Consider the following 22,944-nt stretch of genomic DNA (forward strand, 5'->3'; position numbering starts at 1 on the left):
GTTCAAATAAGGGGTGTGTGTATGTGTTTGTGCATGCATGCATGCTCATGCGCACACACAGAGAGAGGGAGAGAGAGACACACACACATGTCTCTTGTTCTTCGGGATGTATGAGGAACTGTGTCAGAATAGCCAGATGCTCGGAGAAACATCCCCACAACTGAGGTCATCTATCATTATGGGACAATTTAATTCATAACTTCTTGTGGTGACTGTTTATCTTAAGAGAGTAGATATGTATGTGGTAAAAAAGAAAGTCTGCTGTGTTTCTTACAATATTTGATATTCTAGGTACTTGAGAAATAAGAAAAATATTAAAGTTCAGAAATATTAATGTCAAAAAATGTGCATCTTCAGATCTGGTAAGTAGACCTGCTTAGAGCTAGCCAGTGGTTAGGCCTGAGAAATGGCTGTTCCATCTTCTGTGCCTAGCACCACATATGATATAGTGTAAAAATGTGGATAGAGTTATAGACAGATGATGAATAAGTTGTTAAAATATTATGATTATTCACAGCCTTTCCTTTGTATTGATGTGTGGTTTTTGGAATGTAGAATGGCTTTAACTTTTAAGGCACAAATAACAAACAGAGAAAATAAGCATGCTATAGGGATTAATAAGCAGATTTTGTTTATTTTCTCTTTTGTGTATATTTTTTCTACTTCATTGGAAGAAATATACATGATTGCATTTATAAAGACACTGAACAGTTGTTTTCTTTTCATGCAGGGGCCTGAATTAATGAATAAATATGTTGGTGAATCTGAAAGAGCAGTTAGAGAGGTAAGAAATTGTGCCTTTAGTGGCACTCAGCACAGGAGAATCACACTTCTGTCCTGTGCGGCTTCCCTTTTGTTTTAGGTAACAGACTTTGGCATTTCCGACATCAGATCTTAGTGGTATTTTTTTTTCTTCAGGTGAATATTATTTTATTATTTAAAAATGCAGTTTTGATCATCTGCAATACTTCAGTTTTGTTTTTAAACATCATATTACCAGCCCTTTTAAAACTATCATTTTTTCTGATAATAATAGCCAGCATTTCTGTTAAAATAGTTAATGCTGTTACTAATAGTTAATAATACCTATCATTTATTGAGCTCTTACTGTTTCAGGCATTGTGCCAAATGCTTTGTGTTCTTTTTAAAATTCAATTATTAAAATAACTTTCTGAGGTAGGCGTTTATTATCTCCATTTTATAGATGTAGAAATCGAGGCTTACAGAAGTGAAGTTAACTGCTGAAAGTCACACAGTTACTAGTAGTGCAGCTGGGATTTTAACTGAAATTTTCTGATTGCTTAACTGAATTGCCTCCTTCACACCTATGTGAATATGTATTGATAGTCTTGTCTCTTTAAGCACTATTGAAGGGGATACTTTTACATCCATTATAAAGTTCTGAACATCTATTACAAGGTCTATACAAAGTGACTGGGCTTGTTGACTTGTACCTAATAGGTTTGGTTCTAAATATAGTTTTAAAACAAACCAACTACAGAATTTTCTAGTGTTTGCTCATCTTTAGCTAATGTGGCACTCTTTCCACCAGACCTTCCGAAAAGCAAGAGCAGTGGCACCTTCCATTATTTTCTTTGATGAACTGGATGCCTTAGCAGTTGAAAGGGGCAGGTAAGAAGTATTTAATAGCACTGCTATTACATAATAATATGATGTTACATAATAATAGCAATTACGGTATAAATAGCATTTCGTATACAACTTTTATCTATTAATACATTTGGCCTAAAAAAGTTTTCAGTTTATGTAATTTTTTCCTCTTATACCCATTAAATTATTTCATGTAATTACTGTATAGTACTTTTAGCTATATTGGATAAAAACCACTGATACCTGTCTGGGCATTTGAGTTAATTTTTATAGTTTATATCAACACATACTTCTTAGTATTGTCTATCAAAATTAGGGTTATTGTAAACATATAATTAAAACTGTAAACAAAACTGGATTAATCATAATTACTTCTTGTAGTAGAACAAAATTATAAAATACGTTACACAGATTTAAAAATTCTCTGGAATAAATGTTTCCTAAAGTAAAATTAAATAGAATATAAATTAGTATTAATAGTTTTGCTCCAAAATCTCAGGCAGTAAAGAGGATTATCTATGATGTCATTTCAAACAAATATGTACACACACACACACACACACACATCAGAACTGTTCATAAGTATGTTTTTTTCCTCTACAAATGTATAGCGGTCCTTTAATATGTTCTACAAGTGGTTCATGTTGGGTAATGTAAATTCATGTACTTTGTGCATAGCTTCTTGATGTGTATATTGATTATAAAATTTTTGCTGGTGATAATTACAGTGAAGGGTGAAGACAACTTACAAGTGTCAGTAGTAAGTGTGATATGAAACATTGCTGTTATCATCCTTCTTAATTAGAGCTGCCTCATGTGATGAGAGTATAAATTGTCATTAGGAACCTATCATTAGGAGGTAGACTGCTATATTAGTCCATTTTCGTGCTGCTGATAAAGACATACTCGAGACTGGGTAATTTATAAAGAAAAAGAGGTTTAATGGACTCACAGTCCACGTGGCTAGGAGACCTCACAATCATGGTGGAAGGCGAAAGACATCTATTAGGTGGTGACAGGCAAGAGAGAATGAGAGCCAAGTGAAAGGGGAAACCCCTTATAAAACCGTCAGATCGGGCTGGGCGCCTGTAATCCCAGCACTTTGGCGAATCATTTGAGGTCAGGAGTTTGAGACTAGCCTGGCCCTCATGGTGAAACCCTGTCTCTACTAAAAATATAGAAATTAGCTGGGCGTGGTGGTGGTTGCCTGTAATTCCAGCTACTTGGGAGGCTGAGGCAGGAGAATTGCTTGAGCCCAGGAGGTGGAGGTTGTGGTGAGCTGAGACTGCTCCATTGCACTCCACCCTGGGCAACAAGAGCGAAACTCCATCTCAAAAAACAAAACAAAACAAAAAATCAGATCTCGTGAGACTGATTCACTACCACGAAAACAGTATGGGGGAAACCACCCCCATGATTCAGTTAATCTCCCACTGGGTCCCTCCCACAACATGTGGGAATTATGGGGGCTACAATTCAAGATGAGATTTGGGTGGAGACACAGCCAAACCATATCATTCCGCCCCTGGCCCCTCCAAATCTCATGTCTTCACATTTCAGAATCATTCATGCCTTCTCAACAGTCCCTCAAAGTCTTAACTCATTTCAGCATTAACTCAAAAGTTCACAGACCAAAATCTCATCTGAGACAAGTCAAGTCCCTTCCACCTATGAGCCTATAAAATCAAAAGCAAATTTGTTACTTCCTAGGTACTATGGGGGTACAGGCATTGGATAAATACACCCGTTCCAAATGGGAGAAATTGGTCAAAATGAAAGGGCTAAAGGCCCCATGCAAGTCCAAAATCCAGCAGGGCAGTCAAATCTTTTTTTTTTTTTTTTTTTTTTTTTATTATTATTACACTTTAAGTTTTAGGGTACATGTGCACAATGTGCAGGTTAGTTACATATGTATACATGTGCCATGCTGGTGTGCTGCACCCATTAACTCGTCATTTAGCATTAGGTATATCTCCTAAAGCCATCCCTCCCCCCTCCCCTCACCCCACAACAGTCCCCCGAGTGTGATGTTCCCCTTCCGGTGTCCATGTGTTCTCATTGTTCAATTCCCACCTATGAGTGAGAATATGCGGTGTTTGGTTTTTTGTTCTTGAGATAGTTTACTGAGAATGATGATTTCCAATTTCATCCATGTCCCTACAAAGGACATGAACTCATCATTTTTTATGGCTGCGTAGTATTCCATGGTGTATATGTGCCACATTTTCTTAATCCTGTCTGTCATTGTTGGACATTTGGGTTGGTTCCAAGTCTTTGCTATTGTGAATAGTGCCGCAATAAACATACGTGTGCATGTGTCTTTATAGCAGCATGATTTATAGTCCTTTAGGTATATACCCAGTAATGGGATGGCTGGGTCAAATGGTATTTCTAGTTCTAGATCCCTGAGGAATCGCCACACTGACTTCCACAATGGTTGAACTAGTTTACAGTCCCACCAACAGTGTAAAAGTGTTCCTATTTCTCCACATCCTCTCCAGCACCTGTTGTTTCCTGACTTTTTAATGATCGCCATTCTAACTGGTGTAAGATGGTATCTCATTGTGGTTTTGATTTGCATTTCTCTGATGGCCAGTGATGGTGAGCATTTTTTCATGTGTTTTTTGGCTGCATAAATGTCTTCTTTTGAGAAGTGTCTGTTCATGTCCTTCACCCACTTGTTGATGGGGTTGTTTGTTTTTTTCTTGTAAAGACAGTCAAATCTTAAAGCTTCAAAATGATCTCCTTTGATCCATGCCTCACATCCAGGTCACACTGATGCAAGAGAGGGGTTCCCATGGTCTTAGGCAGCTCTGCCTCTGTAGCTTGGCAGGGTACAGCCTCCCTCTGGCTACTTTCACAGGCTGGTGTTGAGTATCTGCAGCAACACGGTGCCACAGGCACATGGTGCAAGCTGTCAGTAGACCTACCATTCTAGGGTGTGGAGGATGGTGGCTCTTTTCTCACAGCTCCACTAGGTGGTGCCCCAGTGGGGACTCTGTGTGGGAGCTCCAACCCCACATTTCCCTTCCACACTGTCCTAGCAGAGGGTCTCATGAGGGCCCTGCCCCTGCAGCACACCTCTGCCTGAACATCCAGGGATTTCCAACATCTTCTGAAATCTAGTCGGAAGTTCCCAAACCTCAATTCTTGACTTCTGCGCAACCACAGGCTCAACTCCATGTGGAAGCTGCCAAGGCTTGGGGCTTGCACCCTCTGAAGCCACGGCCCAAGTTGTACCTTGGCCCCTTTTAGCCATGCCTGGAGCAGCTGGGATGCAGGGCACCAAGTCCTGAGGATGCACTCAGCAGTGGCAGGGGGGGCCCTGGACCTGGCCCAGAAAACCATTTTTCCCTCCTAGGTTTGCAGGCCTGTGATGGGAGGGGCTGCAGGGAAGGTCTCTGATCTTCCCTGGAGACATTTTCCCCATTGTCTTTGCATTAGCATTTGGTTCCTTGTTACTTAGGCAAATTACTGCAGCTGGCTTGAATTTCTCCCCAGGAAATGAGTTTTTCTTTTCTACTGTATCTTCAGGCTACAAAATTCCAAACTTTTATGCCTTGTCACATCTTGACTGCTTTGTTGCTTAGAAATTTCTTCCACCAGATATCCCAAATAATCTCTCTCATGTTCAAAGTTCCACAGATCTCTAGGGCAGGGACAAAATGCCACCAGTCTCTTTGTATAGCAAGAGTAACATTTACTCCAGTTTCCAACATGTTCCTCATTTTCATCTGAGACCACCTCAGCCTGGATTTTATTGTTCCATATTGCTGTCAGCATTTTGGTCAAAGCCACTTAACACGTCTCTAGGAAGTTCCAAATTTTCCCACATCTTCCTGTCTTCTGAGCCCTCCAAGTCTCTAGGAAGTTCCAAACTTTCCCACATTTTCCTGTTTTCTTCTGAGCCCTCCAAACTGTACCAACCTTCACCTGTTACTCAGTTCTAAAGTTGCTTCCACATTTTTGGGTATCTTTACAGCAGCACCCCACTCTACCGTTACCAGTTTACTGGATTAGTCCATTTTTATACTACTATGAAGAAATGCCCAAGACTGGATAATTTATAAAGAAAAAGAGGTTTAATGAACTCATAGTTCCACATCGCTGGGGAGCCTCACAATCATGGAGGAAGGTGAAGGAGGAGCAAAGGCATGTCTTACGTGGTGGCAGGCAAGAGAGCTTGTGCAGGGCAACTCCCCTTTATAAAACCATTAGATCTTGTGATGCTTATTCACTACCACAATAACAGTGTGGGGGAAACCACCTCCATGATTCGATTAACTCCACCTGGCCCTGCCCTTGACACATGGGGATTATTACAATTCAAGGTGAGACTTGGTTGGAGACACAGTCAAACCATACCAGCTGCCCTGCTTTCCACCCCCCTCACATTTGGTATTCCATGAATACTTACCAGTCTTTTTGCTTTGTGAAGTGAAGCACTCAAGCCCTTTTATTACTTACGTTTTAAGATGGCACAGAGTGTTACAAAACTCAGGTTTACCTAACTACAAGAGAAGAAAAGCCAGAGAATTTTGCTGAAGTAGTGTGACCTTCCACAGTTATGTGACATCAGAGACATCTGGTTTTGGACCCTAAAAAGGAACAGGTGGGAGGGATATCCTGTTAAATATGAACCAGATGGGAGGTAGAATATGTAGCAAAGTTCTCTTAAAATGTCTCTGAAATAAAGTGATGTGAGAAACCAGACAAGGCACTTTGTAGTAATATCTTGCTTTCATAGGAGTTTAGCTCAGTAGGAATTACCAGATACATAAGAGATGCTAATGATTTGCAGCTTCTAGATGTCATTTCCTCTGGTAGTCTTCATCAAATTGAACTTTTCAGAGAACACATGTGTTTAGTGTATACCTCCCTCTCTCAATGGCTCGTCATGTGTTACTTAATGAAGGGAGGCAGTTTACATACTGAGAAATTCAGTCATTAGTCAATTTCATTGTTATGTAAACATCATAGAGTATACTTACTTATAAACCTGGATGATGTAGCCTTCTACACTATATACCATATGGCCTATTGCTAGATAGTATAACAATCATCTGCAGTACTTTGATTTTGTTTTCAAACATCGTATTACCAGCCTTTATTTTTATGAAATAAAGATTTTTTTAAAAACTATCATTTTTTTCTGATAATAATGGCCAATATTTCTGTTAACATAGTCAATGTTGTTACTGTTACTTAATCATACCTATCAATTATTGAGCTCTTACTATGTAAGATATATATATATAGCAATAAGCCATATGGTATACCAATAAGCTATATGGTATAGCAATAGGCTATATTACCTATACCAGGTAGCCTGGTCCTAGGCTACTAACTTATACAGCATGTTATTGTACTGAATACCATTGTAGGCAGTGGTAACAAAATGCTTAGATTTGTGTATATAAACATACAAAAGTTAGAGTAAAAATACAGTGCTGTGATCTTATGGTACCAGCTTCATATATGTGATTGCCATTGACCCAAACTTCATTATGTGGCACATGACTGTAGAAATAAGTTCTATGCAATTTGTTTTGTACAGAAACATTTCTGGTCATAATTTATCAAGTTAGTTGGCATTTCAGAAAGCAAAGATGAAGTTCCATTCAAGGAAATAGAGTGCTGATGGGTCCCAATTAAAGAGTTTTGGTTGTACTCTATTTGCACTGAATCTTATGTAGTTTGTTTTTTGTAACCATAAAACTCTCATAAAGTGACTTTCTGTTTTCAGGTCTTCGTCTTTTTTTCCTAATTATATGATGGATCAGTATTGCCTATAAGTGATTGTTTTATCTAATTAGTTTGCTGTTACTTGAAATCTAAAACAAAAGGTATTTTGTTCATTTTTTTGTTCTTTGGCTATTTGAATTGAACACAATGGAAACTGAAAAAGAACTACTGATAGATATACCAGAAGTATAAAATTCCCAAGATACTAAACTAATTTTATGCATTGTTAAACTACTCATGGAATAGGAAAACAGAGAAAAATTTCATAAATTAGGAGGCATTTCTATGTAATATTAGGCTGTAAACAGTCACTGATTTAATTCGTCCAAAGCTATCATCTGTTTTCTATGATAACATTCAGATCAAATCATATAATTAGTCCCAAAGTGACAATGCATAAAGAGGAATGTTTCTGGGCTGGGCACAGTGGCTCACACCTGTAATCCCAGCACTTTGGGAGGCCGAAGTGGGCGGATCACGAGGTCAGGAGATCAAGATCATCCTGGCTAAGATGGTGAAACCCTGTCTCTACTAAAAATACAAAAAATTAGCCGGGCATGGTGGCAGACGCCTGTAGTCCCAGTTACTTGGGAGGCTAAGGCAGGAGAATGGCGTGAACTCAGGAGGCGGAGCTTGCAGTGAGCTGAGATCGCGCCACTGCACTCCAGCCTGGGTGACAGAGCGAGACTGTCTCAAAAAAAAAAAAAAAAGAAGAAGAAGAAGGTTTCAAGAATTTAGTTTCTAAATTCAGGATGTTTAGCAATTGAGCAAAGAATTATGATATTTGCTAGTCTTTACTGTCTTGCTCATGCTAAATCAAATTATTTTGACTACTTAAAATTACTGAAAAGATAAGACATGGTAATTAGCCATGAAGCAGAGGATTGCAGCCAGCACATTGTAAGTAGAGCATAGATATACTATTTGCTTGTTAGTCATTGAAGTCTTTGTATTTAAAAAAAAATCATGTATTTCGTGCTTATGAAAGTATCTAATTATAACCAATATTTTATCTCTTCTTTGCCCTGTTTAATAGATTCTTTGGGACTTGAAGAATAAATAAGCGTGATATTTACTTCTCTTCTTCTGTATGTTCATTTAAATTATGGCACCTTTGAATAAGAATTTTTGTCATATTTTATATTGTAAGAGGAAATGCTGCATGATTCTTTTTTCAAAGTGTTTTACTACATTTGGGAAAATTAAAAATGCTGTTAAGGGTAACATAGCTCTTTGGAAAATGGATAATATGATAGGGAGTGAGACGTTGAGGGAGGAAGGGGAGTTGAATTATACTGGGCTAATAATAATATTAGATAACATTCCTTTAGTGCTTATTACATACTAGAAACTACTTACATTGCTTTACAGTAAAGAAAAACTCACAGAAAGGTCCCTGCATTAATGCAAAGTAGGATATTATACAATTGGCAATTGACTCTAGTACTTTGTCTTACCTCCTGACTAGCTTACATTTTTACCTTTTTCAAGGTTATGATGTGGTGAGTAGAGCAAACTGGGCAGTAAATTATTAGTCAACCTTGTCTTAGGCAGCAATCCTGTCATCAAAAGTGCAGACATGTAGGGTTGGCCCAGTCTCCTCTGACTGACGAAATGAGTACTGACTAACCTGTAGATTTCCCATAACAACTTCTGTTGTCCAGGACATTTCATAGGATCCTAAGATCCTGAATCATACTCCTTAGCTGACACTGATTACTTAGTAGTGCCAAACTTCAAGTAGGACTAGAACAGATTTGGAACTAGGAACATATTCCTGAAACTTAGGGTCATTAGCTAGAGAGGCTCATCTTTTTTACTTAACTTCCAAGTAATGTGACTCCTTTTGTTTGGACCCCACTTAGTGTATTAACTCCTAATCGTTGTGTTTAGGTGCTATTCTCATCTTCCTTTCACAGGTGAGAAAACGGGGCTGTAGACACCTAAGTACCTACTCAAGGGCATGCATCACTAATAACAGAGCTTGTATTTGAATTTAGATGTATTGACTATAGAGCAGATACCCTGAGCCACTTTTTTGTTCAACTACCGTACCACATAGCCCAGGATTCCAGGTGTAGGTAGTTAACTAACCTTTCAAGCTTGTTTATCTTGCATTTTCTCTGTGACTTACATTATAATGTTTATCTTGCATTTTCTCTGTGACTTACATTATAATGATTCTGTTCATCTAACTGAGCTGTTATAAGTCTCCTTTGAAAACATTCATTCATTCAGTAAGCATTTATTGAACATTCTCCAATAGGCTTTGCGTTGGGGATAAAACAGTGAACAGAACCTAGGACAGGTTCCTTAACCTCTCTACGCCTTAATTTCTTCATCTGTAAAGTGGAGTTAATAATAGTAAATTCTAGGTTTTTGGAAGTAAATACATTTATAGTGCTTAACATAATACCTGGCATTTAATAACTACTAGAAAAGTTCAATGTTTCTTCTTACAGTAATTTTTGCAAGATATTCTTAAAATAATAATGATTTCCATATAGGTTGAAATATAGTAATTGAGATTGAAATGAATCTACCTCGACAGAGTTTATACACTAGTGAAAGAAAACTGATTAAATAAAACATTTGGGAATTAGAAAAAATATTCTACAGTTGACACACAGTGTGGCATTTTGTCACTCTAAGATGCCATCAGTTATAAGATACATCATTATTTTATGTAACTTTCTGAAGAAATATGCTGAGAAAATGGTGCTGAGAAATCACCAACTACAGGAGACATTCTGACCTGACAAATTTAAAATATGAAAAAAAATTATCCTAGATATAGGAGAAAATTTTGTTGTTTAGGAGATAAGGAAATGATTTATTCTGTTTTGTAACACTAACGCTTTATATAATGTATTGGGGTATTGTTTTATGACTAGAACATAAAAACATGATCAAATATATTTAAAAAAATGAAAAAGGTGAAGTGCTCAGTTAAAAGCTGACTGGTATCTTCTGTGTGGCACTAGAGAATCTATATTAATAACTGCTTCTCCTATAGCTGTTTCTGCATTTATAGTCCAGAATTGGTTTCCACTTAAGAGTGGTTAGGGAAAAAAATAAAAAAGTTCTAAGCCAGCTTTCATTGAAAATGAAGATCTCAGGCTTAGCGGCATTCTGAAAAGAGGTCTGCGTTTTAAAATAATAATCAGGAAATGAGATACCCTCTTTTAAGCAGCAGCAGCATATCCAGATTTGAGGTAAATTCAATACATTCATGATGTTATGTACTGTAAAGGAAATTTTTGTAGGCATCATTTCTCTAAATGACACTTTTCAAGAAGGGTTATAAATTTTTTAATGTGATTTTTATGGTGGTTTTTAAAATTTCATAAAATCATAAAACTTTATAAATGGAAAAGTTCTTAGAAGTCATCTAGTACAACCTTTTATTTTTCAGAAGAAACACGTAATTCTTTTGTGGCCTAGACAAGACTAGAACTCATGTCTTCTGATTTAATGCTCTTTGAACTATACTACTGCTGTTTCATATATTATCAGGATTTAGGATAGAAAAAGTACATTTACTTCAGGGTAAAAATTCTCATGTATCTAAATATTTATGAAGAATTTTTTTATGTTTTAAGAAACTCTAGTAGTCACAACTTAGATATTTTTAGCCACTATTATTTTTATGTCCATTTTGAAAGTTACTAAAATCAATGGCATTTTTCTGGTAAACAGTTTTTCCCAATTTATACTTAATTGCCTCACATATAACATAGTTTCATATTGGTAAATTTTAAATAGTAAACAGTAAACAAATGCTGAGGAAAACAAAGCAAGAGACGAAATGGAAAATGTGTAACAGATTTTCTCTTATAATAGTTTTATGTGGTATGAGAGTTCCATGAGTTTTTTTATTTGTGTTTTGTCTATAAGTTGTAACTAAGTACTATAGCATACTTTTTCAAAGGCATGAGATGAGTTTCCTTAGAGAGATGGCCTGTTGCAGCATTTTACTAGGAACTGGGAATTCTTTGTTATGTGTAGGACACATAGATTTCTTACTGTAGCTATCTCACCTTTAAAATCAAAGTTTGCTTACATTTTACGTGTACCATGAAAATTATCATAAGTAATGCTTTAACTCAGAGCAGTATATGTTGGCTAGCCTTCTTTTTTGGGGTTTCTTACAAGCCAGTTTTGACTGTGGGTGTGTGAGATTTTAAGAAAATGAGGCTGGGCACGGTGACTCACACCTGTAATCCCAGCACTTTGGGAGGCTGAGGCGGGCAGATCACAAGGTCAGGAGATCCAGACCATCCTGGCCAGCATGGCGAAACCCCATCTCTACTAAAATACAAAAAATTAGCTTGGCATGGTGGCGCACACCTGTAGTCCCAGCTACTCGAGAGGCTGAGGCAGGGGAATCGCTTGAACCCGGGAGGTGTAGGTTGCAGTGAGCCAAGATTGCACCACTGTACTCCAGCCTGGGCAACGGGGCGAGACTCCATCCCCCCCAAAAAAAAGAAAGAGAGAAAAGAAAATGAACAAATTTACGTGCCTACCATTTGGGACTTGTTATTATATTTAAAATGTATACTAGGAAAAAATATTTTAAAATTAAAAATGAATATATAAGATGCTGGTATATAATTTGGGTAGGGCATTTTATTTTATTGGAGGAGTTAGGAAATTCATGTATTCTGTGAAAATTTTTAGTACTGAAAAATAGAATCAGTATAATAATTACCATAATGGGAGTGAAGTTTCTTAAAGATAGGGGTAAGCATATTTTTTTTCTGAAACAGGTCAGGTAGTAAATGTAGTCTCTGTTACTGCTATTCATCTCTGTTGCTATAGTACAAAAGCAGCATGGAAAATATTTAATCAAATGAGAAAACAATTGGTTGGTCAGATTTGGTCTGTGCCTATAGTTTGCCTACCCCAGTTTTAAGATACCGTAATATCCCTTTGATCTGTGGTCCTATATGTCTTTTGAATAGGAATAATTTGGAAAGGGGGCTTGACTTTTGAAGGGAAAAGAGAGTTAATGCTTTGGGAATGTCTGGCTTATATATTAGCTGAACATTTTCCCCTATTGTGTTGCCTATGTCTAGCAGATAATAAAGTTTTATGAAATCATTTCATTATGTTAGTGATTAAGCATTTGTATTTAAACTTTTTCATAGAGTTGTTTTTGATTTCCTAGGATGTCAGTTTTATGGTTTCTGTTTCCTACTGAAGCTTTGAAAGTCAGCCAAGAATATTTCTCAGTTCATAAAACATTTTCACTATGCTTTTCTCCAGCTAGCTTTCAATGATCTGTGGAAATAAAGAGCAAAGGCCGTATGGGTAATAGGAATGCAAAGAATTATTGTCACCTAATCTTCAGCATTAATTACAGCCACTGTTTCATCCTACAACAAATAGCAAATTGGAAAAGTTTGAGTTTCACTGCCTTTTATTTAGAAGTACCTGATTGGAGGTGTCAATAATACATTTCTAAATATGAATATTTTATTAAGAGTAATCAATTAAGTAGCTCCACATAGATGCTACATAATAACAGCATAGAATCACAATTTTATTCAAATTCAAAAGGACTTATGTATATATTACCTAAATTTGCTCCCTCATTCATACCTGCCAACAAGAATGAAATCTTCAAGGAAGTGAAAATGTCTTCATTCTCTTACCTCAGATGTCCACCACAGCGCCTAGCAAAGATGCACACAGATAGTTTTTTGAATAAGGGAATAGAAACTCAGAAACTAGAGATTATGATCACTCCACTGGTTATTCAGAGTTCGACTTAGTGCCATGTGTGAACAAATTTTCTTTTAAAATTTGAGACTTGTAAAATTTAAACTGAGACTCTTACATAATTTTATCTCCTGCATTAATGTTTATAGAAGCATCATCATCTTCATGGTAAAGAATCATTGGTAAGCTTTAGAATAATTTACCTCTCAAAGAACTCCAAAAAGAATTAATGAAGTGCTAAGCCATGCTAAAAACATTTAATGGTTTTTGAACACAATAAATTTAAAAGTGGGTTTGACTCACAAAACTTTGTCAGTGTGCCAAGTATACAGAAATGATAGATATTCTTTTTAATATAGCTGTTAGCAGCCGTAATTAAAGGCCAACAAAGGATAGCAGCAGTGATGAGCATCATCCATTTTAGGCCAGTGAGAACACATTTTGAAAAAGACTGCTGCCATCCATGATATATTAATTAATTTGTAGAAAGGTCTCCATGTTACTCTCTGCACAAAAGGCCATTCAGTCACACTTATTTTATTGTAGGGTAATTTAACAGTCTTTTTTTGCGTAAGCAAGCACCTAAGTCAGTAGGTTCCAAATCCTGTGTTTCTACAACCATACTTAGAGCATATAAATGATGATCCTGTATTATCAAGGACAAATGCTGTATAGAATCCTGTGGCACCCTCTTCCCAAACAAAAGCTGAGTTGACTGGGAATACACAAAGAAGGAGTGTAGGTAGAAAAAAACAGATGAAGAGAACTTTTGGTATAGATTCAAGAAACGAAAGAAATACGGATTTTCTTTTTATTGGCCTATTTCCTGAGCCAAGCATTTCTGCATCTGAGCACAGAATCTTACAGTATGTTGTTAAAAATATTTTGTCTATTTTAGAAGGATTTACTTAAATTTTTTTTTAATTATAAAAATATCCGAAAAGTATAAACATATTCTTATCTGGAAATTTTAGCTATGTAAAATAAATAACTACTTGAGGAATTTGAGAAGCTAAGCAATTACTACATTTGAACAACTAAAACAGTTAAGACTGTTAAGACTAAAATGTAAAGTACTCTAATTACCAATGTCTTAACAATCTCCTAGTAATACGGCAACAAAATCTCTATTAGGAGTGTATTAAAGGCTGACTGTTCTGGGCATGCCTCATAGTTATGAAGGATTTCAGAGGAGCAGTTCTGATCTTAGTATTCGCTTGGTGGTTTTCATGGCAAAATTTAAGGAAATTTGATACTTTGAACCATATTGTAAGTAAGGCTAAGTAAGGAACTGACTGTTAATCTGGATGCATCTGTTGACCTATGCTGTTTGAAGCTTCTGAAAATCTTCTACCAGACATCACATTCTTGCTCTTTTCAGCAAATATTTATGTGTCACACACCCGTTAGTTTAATTTATAACTTTAAAAGATTTAAAAGGTATCTTCATTATGCCAATTATAGTGCTGACACTTACAATGACTAAAAATTAATATTTAATTAATTTTTATAATTATAATTATTATAATGCCCCAAACTGCTATCTATTGACATTTTCTTTGTGCTAAGTACTGTGCTAGATCCTTTATATGTTTTATTTAATTTTGAGGAAGTGTCTTAGTCCCCTTGGGCTGTTATAACAGCATAATTTAGTCTTGAGTGGCTTAGAAACAAAAGTTTGTTAGTTCTGGAGGTTGTGAACTCCAAGATCAAGGTGCTGTCATATTTGATATCTGGTGAGGGCTGCTTCCTTCTTTATAGAATGCCATCTTCTCACTGTGTCCTCACATAGTGAAAGGGGCAAAGGAGCAGTCTGGGGGCTTTCTTACAAGGATACTAATTCCATACATGAGGGCTCCACCTTCATGACCTAATTACCTCCTAGATATCCACCTTCAGATACCATCACTTTGGGGGTTAGATTTCAACATATGCATTTTGGGAAGAGGCAAATATTCAGTCACCAGGCAAGTATGATCCTTCGCATATTTTGATTGAGAAATCTGAGGCTCACAGACAACAAACAAGGTGAAAAGTTGCCGTTTGAACCCAAGCATATTAAATATCAAAGTCCTTTCCCAAATTCAAAGCAACCTTCCCAGTGAGTACTAGTCAATGAAGGTTTATTGGTTTTCTTTGGGTTGTTGTTTCTTACGATTACTATAGATTTTTATTTTTTATTTTACTATTTCTAGATCTGTGATATTAGGAAAATGGCACACATTTAAAAGCATTTAATCTGCTTAAATTTCTAGGTAGTTTGCTGTCAGAAAGTAAGTTTGAACTGACATTAATTTTCCTTATTATTTCTTGTGTTGGATTATGTTTATGATATCAGTGCATGCAGGTTCAGGATTGGGAAACAATTCTTTTCAAAAAATTGCTTTTGTCAGGTGGTAAATTGAACTGTGAGTTTAAGAATCACTTGTTTCTCGGGGTGGGTGTGGTGGCTCACGCCTGTAATCCCAGCACTTTGGGAGGCCAAGGCAGGTGGATCACCTAAGGTCAGGAGTTGGAGACCAACCTGACCAACATGGAGAAACCCCATCTCTACTAAAAATACAAAATTAGCCGGGCGTGGTGGCGCATGCCTGTAATCCCAGCTACTCGGGAGGCTGAGGCAGGAGAATCACTTGAACCCAGGATGCGGAGGTTGCGGTGAGCCGAGATGGCGCCATTGCACTCCATCCTGGACAACAAGAGCGAAACTCCGTCCCCCTCCAAAAAAAAAAAAAAAAGAGTCACTTGTTTCTCTTATTCTGTGTTTGAATCAAAACTATACAAATGTAATGAATATAGTCTGTGTTAGTGTGGAATTTTTACTGGGAAATCATGGCAAGATGGAAAAATACATGCTTTTATGTCACTCCCTATGTTAACAGTTTATACAAATCTGCAGTTACATAGAGCACATGCAGCTTATACATCTCTATAATAGCTGACAAAGGTAGCTTGTGTGTCTTTCTGCATTTATAGGATATCTTATTAATCTAAAATAGGTTCCTGCTGAATGTTGATCATAATCTAAAATCTAGTTTATCATGTAGGTGATAAGCTAGATTACTCAAGACATTATTGATTTTGGACATTTATCAAATGGTTTTTGCTTTCATATTTTTCAAGTTTTGTTGATTATTCATTGTTAAATATTTCTTCAGTACAGCTTCCTTTCAACTGTAATAAATAAGGAACTTTTATTTTTCTTCTGGAGTACTGATTAAAAGATGGCTGTAGTAGATATTTCAGCTTTACCATGGCACATTGGTGTATTTGGCTTACAAAATTTTTAAAAATTATTTATGATGGAATGAGTATAGGCTCTGGAATCGAGTAAATGTGCTTTTAAATCCCAACTCTTTTATTTGCTAGTTGTGGAATCTTAAGCCATTCAACCTTTCTGTCTCAGTTTTTTAATGGCCCTCACAGCAGTATTTACCTCACAGCACTATTATTGGGATTACTTAACTAATACCTGTAATGCATGACACAGAGCAACTTACACGTGTGTCAACTCTTATTAATACAGTGTCTGGGAAGTAGGTATTCAATGCACAATAGATAATCTTCATAATTACTTAATTTCCCCTCACAGCACTGTGTGGGAAGTCAGAATTCTCCATTTTCAAGGCTAGAAGTGAGGCACAGGCAAACTTCCTGGTGTAAACATAATTATATACTGAGCTTTAGTAATGCTGTAAACAAATGGTTTATCAGAAACAAGGGGGTTTAATTTTGTTTATGGGAATCAGAGATCTTTTGAGGAGATTATTTTTAAAACAGCCCAAAAAAGTGAGCAAGAAACCTTAAGAAATCCTTGATGTTGTTAGACTCTTTAAATATTTGTCAAAATGTAATTGCCAGCTGTATAACATAGCTGGAATTTTAAACATCCATAATTTCCCATAATTTTAAACATTAGGGAAAAATGCAGTATGTGCAACACAATATAATTTTGCTTTTCTCTAGAGTTGTTTTTCAAGAAGTCCAGTCTAACATGGATTTCTTTAGTTCAAGAGTTTTGTGATATTGGAAATGATTTATTCAAAATGCATTTGTTTATGGAAGAACAAACTTCTTTCCTAGGGATAGAGATTGTATTCTATAGGTAAATTTATTACTATAATATTAACCTGTTTTATTTGGAGTGATATGTAATGTCTGTGTTCACATTTTTTAATTGACAAAAATTGTGTGTACAATGTGGTGTTTTGCTATATGTATACACATAAAATGATAACATAAAGCTAACTGACATATCTGGCACCTCACATATTTGACACTTTTTGTGTGATGAGGACATTTAAAATCTACTGTCTTAGCATTTTCAAATATGTAATACATTATTATTAATTATCGTAACCATGCTGTATATCAAGCTTTTTAAGATGTTTAAAACATGAATTCCTATTCTTTTTTTTTTTTAACTGAAAAAAAATATGGTTACCTTCTCCGGCCTATCTCCTTTTCTTTCTTCTTTCACTTAAGGAAATGATGTTAAAACATTTTAGTTTTTTCATAACTTATAAATTGTATCTTTATTACAGATTTTTACTTTTTGAAACAGTAAAAATCATTGACAAAAATGATGTTTTCAAAATAATTTTATTCATGAATTATAACTTGTTTTATTTGTATACATGCTTAGAATTCTTAAAAATATAAATTTTGTCTCTTTTTTTATTTTTACAAAATATCAAGGAACTAGAATAATGTTATCATCTTCAAGGTATTTATGCAGTGAAAATGTAATTCATACTCCTCCCAAACTTTGCTATGGAGAGGGGGAATATTTTTAGAAAGAATCTCTTTTTATGTGTTTGTTCCTGTCCAAACTCATTTTCTCTCAGGTGCAAAGAAAACTGACTCTTTCTCAAGTATATAGGTTTCTTAATCTTAGTAATTTATTTTGAAAGAAGTTCACGTCGGATTTGTCAGGTCAACTAAAGAAAAGGAAAAGCAAAACAGAATCTAAAACATTTAGATGTATTGTTGACATTTTTAATGAGTGAGCATTTACAGGTGTGTATGCAAACAAGTAGTACCATAACATTTACAGTTTCTGTTTCTAGGATAATTCATATTTAGGACTCAGAAATGCCCTGTTTGTACCTGTTTTAATATTAGTCACTGATTGCAGAAGTTATTTTGCATAGATGACTTTTGGAATAAATCTTAAATGTAAATGGTGGTCACAGACTGTTATCTTTAGTTAGAAGTAATTTTATTGCCTTCAACATTTCAGAGTTTTGAGTCCATTCTTGATCCCTTTGATTTCTTTCAATAGTTTTGGGACATTCTCAGATAGTATTTTTTTTTTTTTTTTGAGGCGGAGTCTCGCTCTGTTGCCCAGGCTGGAGTGCAGTGGCGTGAACTTGGCTCACTGCAACCTCCACCTCCCAGGTTCAAGCAATTCACCCTGCCTCTGCCTCCTGAATAGCTGGGATTACAGGTGCACGCCACCATGCCTGGCTAATTTTCATATTTTTTAATAGAGACGGAGTTTCAGCTGTTGGCCAGGCTGGTCTTGAACTCCTGACCTCAGGTGATCCATCCATCTTGGCCTTCCATTCTCATAAGGGGACTCTAACTATACTTTTTTTTTTAGGCCTTTCCCCTGGATTCCATATGTCTTTTGCACTCTATTCTGTTTCCATTCTTTTTTTCTTTTTTTTGTCACTTTGTGTATTCATTTGGATGCTTTCTAGTAACCAGTCTTCCATTTTAAGAATCCTCTGTTCTGTTTTCAGTAATCTCCCATTAAGCCTATCTTTTGAGTTCTTAATTTTTATTATAGTTTTTAGGTTTAGGATTTCCCTTTGATGGTTTTCTAATGGATTCCAAGTCCCTGGTGAAATTCAACTTTTTAAAAATTTTGCTGTAGTTCATGTGGATTTTTGTTTTTACTATATTAGCACTATCTCTTGCCAGATTGTATTTTAACTTGTTTCACAGATTGTAATTCACTAGGATCTCTCCTCTTAAGAGAAAATTAAAAGGGAGATGGGATTAAAGCCAAGTGATACTCTAGAAAGCCTTTTTCAAAAAATTTCTTCTTTCATTTATAGAATTTAGGGTTTCGAGGAATGGGATGAATAGAGATGTCTATGCCTTTGTTGATAACATGGTATTTTGGGCTTTTCTCAATTGTTCCATCTCTTTTTTGGGGGCGGTGGGAACGGAGTCTTGCTCTGTCGCCCAGGCTGGAGTGCAGTGGCGACATCTCGGTTCACTGCAACCTCTGCCTCCCGGGTTCAAGCAATTCTCCTGCCTCAGCCTCCCAAGTAGCTGGGATTACAGGTGCATGCCACCATGCCCGGCTAATTTTTGTATTTTTTTTAGTAGAGACGGGGTTTCACCATGTTGGCCAGGCTGGTCTCGAACTCCTGACTTTGTGATCCGCCCACCTTAGCCTCCCAAAGTGCTGGGATTACAGGCATGAGCCACCACGCCCAGCCTGTTTTATCACTTTATAATCATTATTTTTACTGTAGCTTACTTAATGCCTTGTGTTGAGTTGAGCGTCTAAAGCAATTAGGATATTGGTAATGTTTCTGTTTGTGAAATGATTTACGCAATCTTGGCTTACTGTAACCTTCGCCTCCCAGGTTCAAGCGATTTTCCTGCCTCAGCCTCTCGAGTAGCTGGGATTACAGGCGCCTGCCACCATATCCGGCTAATTTTTGTATTTTTTAGTAAAGGCGGGGTTTCACCATGTTGGTGAACCTGGTCTCAAACTCCTGACCTCAAGTGATCCACCTGCTTCAGCCTCGCAGAGTGCTGATTTACCCATTCTTAAATTAACTTTAGATGAGTACATGTTAATAGAATGGGATAGTGTGTCAGTGAGCTGTGAGCACTTAAAAAATGGCATTAGAAAGCTCCCTGAACTGGCCGGGCATGGTGGCTCACGCCTGTAATCCTAGCACTTAGGGAGGCTGAGGCAGGTGGATCACCTGAGGTCAGGTGTTTGAGACCAGCCGGACCAACATGGAGAAACCCCATCTCTACTAAAAATACAAAATTAGCTGGGTGTGGTGACACATGCCTGTATTCCAAGCTACTGGGGAGGTTGAGGCAGGAGAATCACTTGAACCCGGGAGGCAGAGGTTGCAGTGAGCCGAGATCATGCCATTGCACTCCAGCCTGGGCAACAAGGGCGAAACTCCATCTCTAAAAACAACAAGAACAACAAAACAAAAAAACAAAAAAGAAGAAAGCTCCCTGAACTGGGTGCAGTGGTTCATGCTTATAATCTCAGCACTTTGGGAGGCCACGGTGGGAGGACTGCATGAGCCCAGGAGTTCCAGACCAGCCTGAGCAACATAAGACTCCCATCTCTATAAAAAATTTTAAAAAATTAGCCAGGCACGATGGCACAAACCTATAGTTCTAGCTACTTGGGAGGCTGAGGCAAGATCACTTGAGCCCAAGTGTTTGAGGCTGCAGTGAGCCATGATGGCACCACTGCACTCCAGTCTGGGCGACAGTGAGACCCTGTCTCAGATTAAAAAGGCTGCATGAAAAGGTTTTTTTTTTCCTTACCTGTGATTTAAAACAAATTCAAAATGAAAAACAGTTATACAGTTTTAGTTTTTCCTTATTTTCTGATGAGTTCTCATGTAAAAACTGCTTATATTAAAGCTTAGATATGATATTCTTTTAACTTAGTTATCTGTTAATGTGTACAGTTATTTATGTTTACAACATTCATCCTAGGGTTTAAGATATAAAATTATTTTTTAATTATATGATGAAAATTTATGTACATTTAGATTGCCTTTATTTTTATTTTTATTTGTTTTTTTTAGAGATAGGGTGAGTCAGTCTCTTAGCCTTTTTTTGGGGGGTGGGGGGTGATAAACAAGTAAACATAGAAGAGATTACCAGTCAGTATATATTCAGTGACATTTTATATCTTGGGTTAGGGATTTTTTTCCCCTCTTAAAGGAGACTTTTTGCTTTTGACCCCCAAAAGAAATCAATGTAGAAATAAAAATAACTGCAACACTGTCTTTAGCCTTATTTTGAACTCAGACCTATCTACTGAGTACTATCTACTATCTACTGAGCTCAGGTCTATCTATCTTCAGAATACTTCCATCTAGATGTTTCAGAAGTACCACAGATTTATACTTGTTTTCTCTTTGGTGCAGTTGTTATTCTACCCAAGATCATTTTGGGGAAACTCAAGCCCTGTGCTGTGTGTGTGTGTGTGTGGTGGTGGTGGTGGGGCGGGGGGGTTGTGTAGTGTGTGCATGTGTGTAAGTGAAATTTTTTTTTTCTGTTGTTGTTTTTTTTTTTTTTTTTGAGACAGAGTCTCGCTTTGTTGCCCAGGCTGGAGTGCAGTGGTGCGATCTCAGCTCACTGCAAGCTCCGCTTCCCGGGTTCACACCATTGTCTTGCCTCAGCCTCCTGAGTAGCTGGGGCTACAGGCGTATGCCACCACGCCTGGCTAATTTTTTGTATTTTTAGTAGAGACGGGGTTTCACCATGTTGGCCAGGATGGTCTCGATCTCCTGACCTTGTGATCCGCCTGCCTCGGCCTCCCAAAGTGCTGGGATTACAGGTGTGAGCCACGGTGCCTGGCCCCTTTTTTTCCTGTCTTAAAACCACTTACTGGCTCTGTTACCTGCATGATGTCTAAGTCAAGAACTGTGAAAGATCTGGGGTTTTCTGCTTGCAGGCTAACAAGTAGCCTTCCACAGTTGCATGGATACTGGCAGAAACCATGAGGCTCATGGGTCAGAAACGAATGACTTCATTATTCACAGCACAGCAAGCAGCAAGAATATCTGTATGTTTGTATCAGTTCCTCCTTTACACTGCATCCAAAAGAGGTGATGCATATGGGCCATATGGATATCTGCACATCTGGTAGGTTGCATTACAGGACAGGAATCCCAGTCTTGGTTAACTCAGATCTTTTATCTTGGGCAGTAAGCTTGCCTGCCCTTTGCCCCTGAGGGAGGTAGACGAATTGTGTAGCTTCTGAAGCTCTAACCAAACCTACTCTTTGCTCTGGAGGGGGACATTATTTCTTGTTTTTGTTCTTCACCATTTTAAGTGTACAATTCAGTGGTACTTCGGTATGTTTACAATATTATGCAGCCATCACCACTAATTCCAGAACATTTCCATCACCCCAGTTAGTGCCTTGCTCATAAGACTGAAGAAATGTGAAAGACCCATGGAGAATTGTCTCCCAAAACACACATTATTTGTAAGAGAAAATCATATCTTACACAGATTATATTAATGGCAAAGTAGCATGGGAGAGGGTCACAGAAGTGGGTTGGACGATTCCATTAAAAGCAGGGAACATTCTAGTTAAGGCACTTGGATAGGCATTGGGTGACAGTCTTCATGTCTTTTCTGCTAGATTGTTCCTGTTTTTTTCTCTATGTGCACCTGATTTTATGCTTTTTTTCATCTAGCACATTATCTTTAATATATCTGACATTGAACATTTGTTTGTTAAACCACCAAAAAGTTTCAAACAAGAGAAATCTGTTTTGACTGTTGGAAGGCAGAGACAGCACAAGATTAGCCTGTTCTGCTGACATCATAGTTCAACCTTAATGAACGTCAAGGAATAAAAGACTGTACATATGAGGTGTGTAGTATTAGCGTGTTTGTGAAATCATATACCCAGTAGTACAAAACACTGATTTTGCTGCGTTTGAATGTGCACATATTATTTTTGTGCATTAATAATAGCTAGTCAATGTTTGGAACTGAGACTTTTGTCTAGAATTGTATAGAGGTAAAGAGCATGGATTTACATAGGCTTAGTAGAAGAACTAATTTTAAAATAAATGGTCACATCATAAGACCTAAGTCAGGTTATCAATAAATATTTATAAG

General features: G+C 37.0%; 1 protein-coding gene across 9 annotated transcripts in view; it reads left to right on the plus strand.

Annotated features, from left to right (window-relative positions):
* The window catches only part of AFG2A (AFG2 AAA ATPase homolog A), a 389,011-nt gene that overhangs the window by 131,306 nt on the left and 234,761 nt on the right, over positions 1 to 22,944 (plus strand). For 8 of the 9 annotated variants that reach the window (XM_063809825.1, XM_063809828.1, XM_063809827.1 and 5 more), the window contains 2 exons: positions 731 to 784; positions 1,553 to 1,632. The exons of the other annotated variant lie outside the window; for it this stretch is intronic. In XM_063809825.1, the coding sequence (XP_063665895.1) occupies positions 731 to 784; positions 1,553 to 1,632 (134 nt within the window). The remainder of the gene's footprint in view (positions 1 to 730; positions 785 to 1,552; positions 1,633 to 22,944) is intronic. 9 annotated transcript variants of the gene reach the window in all.

The sequence above is a fragment of the Pan troglodytes genome, chromosome 3, assembly GCF_028858775.2.
Source record: "Pan troglodytes isolate AG18354 chromosome 3, NHGRI_mPanTro3-v2.0_pri, whole genome shotgun sequence".
Taxonomy (NCBI): domain Eukaryota; kingdom Metazoa; phylum Chordata; class Mammalia; order Primates; family Hominidae; genus Pan; species Pan troglodytes.